We start from the raw sequence: 7,943 nt of genomic DNA on the forward strand, positions 1-7,943 counted from the left end.
TAGAAATATGAGTTTAGATACATATAAATTGGATCCTGCTCACTATTTCACTTCTCCAGGTCTTTCTTGGGATGCTATGTTGAAGTATACGGGTGTCAACTTGGAATTATTAACTGATATCGATATGGTGCATTTTCTCCAAAACGGTATACGTGGTGGTGTAAGCCAGTGTTCGGAGAGAAAGCATATTGCAAACAATCAGTTTCTTCCAAATTATAATCCCGAAGAACCTTCATCTTTCATAATGTATTTGGATGCAACAAATCTGTATGGTCATAGCATGTCTCAATCATTACCTTTTGGTGGGTTCACTTGGTTGACCGCCAGTGAAATATGTCAGTTGGATATCAATAGTATTCCAGATGATAGCCCCCAAGGATACATACTTGAAGTAGATGTGCATTATCCTGTCGAGTTACACGATCTACATTCGGATTTACCATTTTTGGTTGAAAGTATTATACCACCTGGTTCAAAGTCCAAAATACCCAAACTTATTCCTAATTTGAATGATAAAAAGAAATATATCGTTCATTATAGGAATTTGAAACAAGCGGTCCGTAATGGTTTGATGGTGATGAAAACTCATAGAATTCTCAGATTCAATCAGTCACCGTGGCTGAAAAAATATATCGATTTAAATACAAATTTGAGAAATAAGGCTACCAATAAGTTTGAGAAGGGTTACTTCAAATTGAATATAAATTCCATATTTGGCAAAACGATGGAAAATGTAAACAATAGAAGAGACATTCGAATTGTCACACATTGGGAATCCATAAGAAGAGGTATGGGTGCCAATGCTTTGATAGCTCGTCCCAATTTCAAAACATTATCCATATTTTCGGAAGACTTTGTCGTCATACATATGGATAAAGTTAAGGTTTGTTATAATAAACCATTGTACTTGGGGTTCAGTATATTGGATATGTCGAAAACAGTCATTTATGATTTTTTCTATGATGTCATCAAAAAACATTACGGACCACAAGCTTCTCTTCTCTATACCGATACGGATTCTTTGATACTGAAAATAATGACGGATAATTTTTATAATTTTATGATTGCAAATGTTGACAAATTTGACACTTCTAACTATAGGTTGGGTAATAAATTCAATGTGCCAGTTAGCAAATCGGTGATTGGAAATATGAAGGATGAACTTCCGAGTGATCCCATCATCAGTTTCCATGGCACCGGTGCGAAAGCATATCATGTACAAAGTGTGTCTGATGAAATAAAGAAAGCAAAAGGTATTAAAAAATCCGTTATAAAAAATCAAATTTCAATTGAAGATTACATTAGGATTGTTGAAACAGGCGGTATAATATTTAGAAAGATGAATGTATTCAGGAGTGATTTACATGATATTTACACGTTGATGTGCAATAAAGTCGCGCTATCACATAATGATGATAAGCGATTCATCATTCCTAATACCACCAAGACATTACCTTGGGGCCACAACGATATTGAATTCTATCAGACAAGTTCCGAACAAAATTTAAGAATTCTTTTGAATGTACTGAAAGATGAAAACAGTATAAGTGACAAGAAATTAAATTTACTCATTGCCTTATTGGAAGAGCAATCGAGTAATTGAATTTTTTCACTCATTACCTGGTTTGTTCAACAAATTGTAAAATTCATACTTGTCGAATATTTCAAACGAATTATCCTACCCCACTTCCACCCCCACTCCCATTCCCACCCGAAGTGGTAGGGAGCATACGGCTATAAAACATGAGGAGGAGGCCACAGTTCATCATTCGATTGCAGTCTTCCTTCGAAAGAAGCAGCCAACCTGAGATACCTGCCAGCCAACTTAGTTGAAAATTCCAAGCAGCTTGATGTAAGTACACACTTCCATACTATTTATATTATATTGTCTAATATTTTCATTTTCTCTTTCTAGAATCATGTCTTTTCTGAGGAATGCTCTGATGACCCCGATTACCACTCTCAGTGAGAGACAATTGGAGGATGTAGAGCGGAGGAGGGTGGTTGTCCTACAGGACATCATGGTACAACCACCAGCTGCAACACCAGCTGCAGCTCCCATTCCACCACCGGGGATGACTTCCACCCAGGAAGTGGCGGCTCCCATTCCACCACCGGGGATGACTTCCACCCAGGAAGTGGCGGCTCCTGACTTGAAGTTCTTTTTCGAGGACTTCAAACCAACCCCCGAGGAGGAGGAGATTGACCCCCCACCAACTTTGTCGACATTCAGTGGACCAACTTCTTCGTCAGCACCCCAAATTGAAGATTTACTGAATGTCTACAACCCGGACCTGGACGAGTCTCTGGCGGATTTATCGCATCTTCAAAGCTTCTTATCGCCCATCGAACCATTATCCCCCATCGATTCAGGGGATGAGTTCGAGAAACCGGTGAAGAGGGCCAAGAAGATGAAGAAGTCCGCACCTGTGAAGAAGTCCGCACCTGTGAAGAAGTCCGCACCTGTGAAGGCATCCAAAGCCAAAGGTGGGAGGGGTGGTAAGTTGAGTGCTTTTCGCAAAAAGTGTGAAAAGAACTCACCTTACGGTGGTTGGCCTACAGCACCCCTTCCAGTGATGGAGGTGCAGAACTTGGTGGAAGTCGTCGCCCAGGTCCATCGGGATGCGTCACCCCCTCCAGTCACCCCCCAGGTCCATCGGAATGCGTCACCCCCTCCAGTCACCCCCCAGGTACGTGTTGAGCATTCCGAACAAGAGGTTCGCCCGGAAAATGTCCTTTCACAGACTGTGGTAGAGGGTAATAAACTCAAAGAGTCTATTACCTATGCACAGTCTGTGAAAAAGAGATATTTGAGGGAAAAGAAGGTTGTGGATGGTTCTGATTCCAGAAAAAGGGCCTTGATGGCGGATATTTCCACCATCGAGGCCCAGAAACTGGAATTAGAGAAGCGACTCTCTATGCTTAGGGCGAAACTTCAAGAAGAAGATTCGCAACAAGGAAAGAGTTTGGCTTACATCCAAAAATATGGACCTCTTGTTCAGGAATGGGATGCCATGTGCCAGGGGTTCCTTAATACCTAACCCCTTTTGTAAATATATTTTTGTTTAGTTTAAGTTAGATGTATGTTTAGAATAAAAAAATTGTAATTTTAGGAATATAATGAAAACTTGCATGTTAATTTTAAGGTTATGAATGTTATGAATGAAAAAATAAAATAAGGAATATTGGAGTGCATATCTATTTTGGTTGTTGCACACAAAATACTGCGTGGTTGGGGCAGTATTTATTCCTTCATTCTAGTCATTTTCTAGTCACATGTAGTATATAGAATAAAATTAGTTAAATAGAATAATTGTATAGAATTTCCATCATTTGAAAGTGTGTGAATTGTAAAATAGTTATTTTTTCTAGAGAATAAATAAAAGTGATTCTAGTAATGCTCTGAGTATAATTCCAAAACTTTTGACACTTCTCTCATCATTACTTCTCTCAACATTATTCAAACAAATTTCATTTATGTGAATGTGTAAAAATGAAATCATGAATCTAATGAATATTATATTGGATTTATTCCCCAATTCTCACATCAATACTTGAATAAATAACCTAGTGGGTCTTTATTTTTCACATATTCCCCCTCCCTTACTCTACCCCACTTTCTTCAAATCATATAAATAAGATTGTATTCTCAATATTCTTCAACTTGTTCGTTCATCATGAATCAAGCAACACCAATTATTCGGGAAGCTGATTCCACCAGTGAACCTCATTTTGCCCCACCAGAGAATTGGTCCTATGGTGACATTCAAGTTGCTGTAGTTGATTCAACATCTCCCGATGATGAATTCGATGGGTATTCAGATACAACAATAGAGCTGAATGAAGAACAAGATGTAACCTCAGACGAAGATGAATTTGAACATGATGAATTTGCCAGCCCAGAACTTGTGGATCAACTGTGGCTCGAAGATAATCAAATCGCTCCACCAAATATCATCGTGGTGGTTGATTCTCCCGAACCTGACATCATCATTATAGATGATGATGATGATGATCAGGTAGGTTAGGTTAGGTTTTCCTCGGAGTGCACATAGTACCTGGTTGGTGCACACGGAATGCTGCGTGGATGGGGCAGCATTCAACCTAACCACTCTATTTGGTAGTAGTGAAAAAAATAGGGCTATATCGGTACACCCTTGCGGTGAAACGTTAGTTGTTTCGCTATAAAATGAACTAATTAGAAAATGGAAACAGTTAATCATTATCTTTGAATATCTTTGGAACATTATTTCAATAATGTTGATAAAAATTCGTATCATAAAGAAATTTCAAGCAATGTATATTCGGATAAGTAACGAAGGGAAAGGTTGTATAGGCGATCGCGAAGCGATCGCTTCGCGATCGTGAAGCGATCGCTCAGCAGGCCGCTTCGCGGCCTGGGGCGCTCAACATCCACCACTTGCATCCGGGGCGCGTTTTTTGCGACCCCCACCTCCCCCCCACTCCGCCTCCCACTATACCCCCTCCTGTGCAAGAGTATAAATGTAGGAGTTCCTCAATGTAATCTTCAGTTGAGTAGCTATCGTCAGCATGTCAACATACCAGGAAGCCGATTCCACGACCGGACCCCAGGCGGAAGAACCTACAGCGCCACTCCCGGATCTTCAGTTGGAGGATTCCGATATGGAGAATCCAGATATGGAGGCCGATTCAACCACCACGCCTCATCACCCTTCCACATCTTCGGTCCAGGTACTGCATGTGACCAGTACCGAAGACCACTCCGAAGACTCTTGCAGCTCGGATGATGATGATGACGATCTCTGGGACGACGACGCATTTGCGGAGGAAATGGCGTTTTCTGAGGGTTCGGTGATGTGGCAGTACTTCCCCCGACCCGATGACAGCGACGACGACGACGACTTGTAATCCTTTCCTTTTTTTCCCTATTTTTTTCCCTATTTCACCCATCCTTTATCCTTCCTCGGAGTACACATTTTGTTTGGTTGGTGTACACGAGACACTGCGTGGTTGGGGCAGTGTCTACCTCCCTCTCTCCTTTCCACCTTTGAAATAAATATTCTGAATTACAATACCAATTACTCTTATTGACTACTCTGAATAAACACCCCTCGAATTTGAAATATTGTCTTATGAAAATTATATTTCCAAATCTTGACATGAATTCTGCAATTGTTCAGATAAGAGAGAGCTAGTATGTTATCAAACAGATTCAAATCCACTCGGACGCTTAAACAATCATTTTTCAATGTGATTTATTTTACAAAGATAAGATATTCAGAGAACTTACATATTCTATAACACATTTGTGCATACCTCATATGTATATGGATGTACATTTTAGAGGTATATCCATATATTACAAACTACTCTTCGTATGATTATGTGACACTCAAAATATTCTATTTCTTTGACTGAGTGATCAATCTTATTATTAGATATCTACACTTTGTTTGTAGCTCTGAAAAGAGCTGTATTTTTGTTGACCCGAAAGTCCACGGTAACTGCTCCGCAGATGGGGTGTTGTTGCAATCTCATTATGAGATATCTACTCTTTGTTTAAATAATGTAGCCCTGAAAAGGGCTGTTTTTTTTGTTGACCCGAAGGTCCACGGTTACATCTCCAGAGGTGGGGTGTTGTTACATATGATACAGACGGCTATTCTCCTAAAGTTGGTCAAAGGCCTATCACATGCTTTACACCATGTTTGCCCCATCTCCATGAAGCGGACGGTGTAATGAATGTCGACGTGCTCATAATACCCTCCATTGTTATTCCGCACAGAATAAAAGCGGAAGCAACACCAACACAACTTCTCTATTTCACCGTCAATCGTTTTGATCCTAACATGGCTATCCGTTACACAATACAAATCTAACGGATCATCCAATGTCTCAGTGATATTCAACCACTCAACATTGCCAATAACTACTCCGCTGTCGTCAGTCTCGTGAGTCGAATCTGTTGCGATACCTTCATCTTCTTCTTCAACAAGACCTTCTTCATCATCATCAATGTCTAAATCCCCAACACCTTGCTCAATTGCCTCATCGTCTTCGATATTTAAGCCACCTTCTGCACCTTGCTCATTCACCTCATACTGCATATCTCCACCATCATTTTCTTCGTCAACACCCACTATCTGTCCAACGTCTTCAAACTCTTCCACCAGCTCATGGTTATTAATATCTCTCTGAGATAATAATGCTAACACAGCAGCTCTCTGGGCAGACATATTAATGTATTCTTGTGGTGATACTTGAATACTGACTGAAGTTTACAATCACTCACCGATTTTTATATGATTTTTGACAGTGGTGGTGGTAGCTCCCTCCACTCTACCCCACTCTTCACGGTACCTGTTTATAAGAGGGAAACATGGGAGCGTGAGAGTGTAGTTAAATTCATCGATTGAATATTTGTACATCTATCAGTGAATATGTCTTTCCCTAAAGAGTGGGATACAAAACCGACAATACGCGGCTTTCCAATCAAAATTGGCAAACATATAGTGTGTTACAACTGCCATGGGTATTGGCCTGAAACATATATCAACCCATGTACCGGCCTGTGTCGTAGATGTGTTGTGGCAAGGAATCCAGACCCACTTCGGAAGAGGATAAATGGTTCAACTCTAGAAGTAAGTGACTACCGCCAGCAGTGCAGAGAATGTTCGAAAGAGATTATGTGTAATAATATGGGCATTTCAAGGAATATATGCATAAATTGTGTAGCGACTTGCGATACATTAGTCCAGCGATGTCTACAATGTGGTGAATATAGTGTGGATTGTTGGAACAATTTATGCAGTGCTTGTAGAAATGATTGGCAATTGTGTGAGAATGTCGGCCAATTTCACCCCAACAGAGATGTCCACTTTCGAGAGTGCTGGTGTCTAACCCATGAAGAGCGGATAGAGAGACGGAGGATTCATGGAAATCTTATGCTAACATACACATCTTGAAGTGATTTCAATATGTTGAATTTATGAAAAATAAAACCAATAGTTTACATATTACTTGCATCATTTCTAAGGTTATTATTCTATTTAGTTTTTAATAAATAAAACAATTTTAATACACTATTTTTTTATTTTTTATCTAATATTGAGTACAATCATGATAATGTCATTACACTAAAGAATTTTCATCGATCCATGAGTTGTGATCTTCAGAGAACCCCAGCCACTTTACATAGAGGCGATGTCCTTTTCTTTTTAAAACTCGCTCCACCAAATACGTATTGGGATCTTTCGTTTTATTCAACTCCAGCCCATAAAAACAGCCTTTGATTGGTTGCCCATTCACATCTTCTAATGCATAAGTTATAGGTTCTGTATTATTAACTTTCACAACTTTGAATATTTCAGCTGTAAAATTTGCTGTATAACCTTTATCGAATGCATTTTTATATTTGCTGATTCGAACACTATCCCCAATCTTAAACGTATTTTTTTTACGTTTCACATGTGGACTCTTAGATTCGGCATACATTGACAATTTAGTAGACTGTTTCACATCTGCAGGTTTCATACCAATCGTACGATGAACTTTGTTGTTATACTGACGAGTAATTCTAGGAAGAATGTTCAACCACTTGTAATGACCTTGAAGTGAAAACTCCTTATAAAGCCAACTCTTCAATGTTCTGATTACTCGTTCTGCAATTGCAGCTTTTTTTGTGCTGAATGTTGAGTAATGATTGATGCTGTGTTTCTTCATTAACGATGAGAATTTCGAATTATAGAACTCAGTACCATGATCAGATTGTAAATTTTTTGGAGTATATTTAGCATCTTTCAACACGCTTGCCATAGCTGCAGTAACTGAATCACCAGTTTTATTCTTCAACGGCCTTGACCATACAAACTTTGAATAACAGTTGATAACTATAAGGATGTACCTACATCCCTCATTTTCTTTAGAATATGGTTGCATTTCCATCAAATCCATCTGCCACA

The 7,943-nt window shown here is 39.4% G+C and overlaps 1 protein-coding gene across 1 annotated transcript; it reads left to right on the plus strand.

The window, feature by feature from the left end:
- Positions 1–514: 514 nt before the first annotated feature.
- On the plus strand, positions 515–3,041 carry LOC141481216 (uncharacterized). The gene is made up of 2 exons (XM_074172413.1): positions 515–1,852; positions 1,916–3,041. Exon 2 carries the CDS (start codon positions 1,920–1,922, stop codon positions 3,039–3,041), a length of 1,122 nt encoding a protein of 373 aa, XP_074028514.1. The 5' UTR covers positions 515–1,852; positions 1,916–1,919.
- The last annotated feature ends 4,902 nt before the right edge of the window (positions 3,042–7,943 follow it).

Source organism: Leptinotarsa decemlineata, unplaced genomic scaffold (assembly GCF_025532065.1).
Source record: "Leptinotarsa decemlineata unplaced genomic scaffold, Ldec_3_MD MMD2_tig00000090_RagTag_RagTag, whole genome shotgun sequence".
Lineage (NCBI taxonomy): Eukaryota > Metazoa > Arthropoda > Insecta > Coleoptera > Chrysomelidae > Leptinotarsa > Leptinotarsa decemlineata.

What these genes read in the sequence shown, in the direction of transcription:
- LOC141481216 (XM_074172413.1), top strand. Translation starts at nt 1,920, where the DNA reads ATGTCTTTTCTGAGGAATGCTCTGATGACCCCGATTACCACTCTCAGT.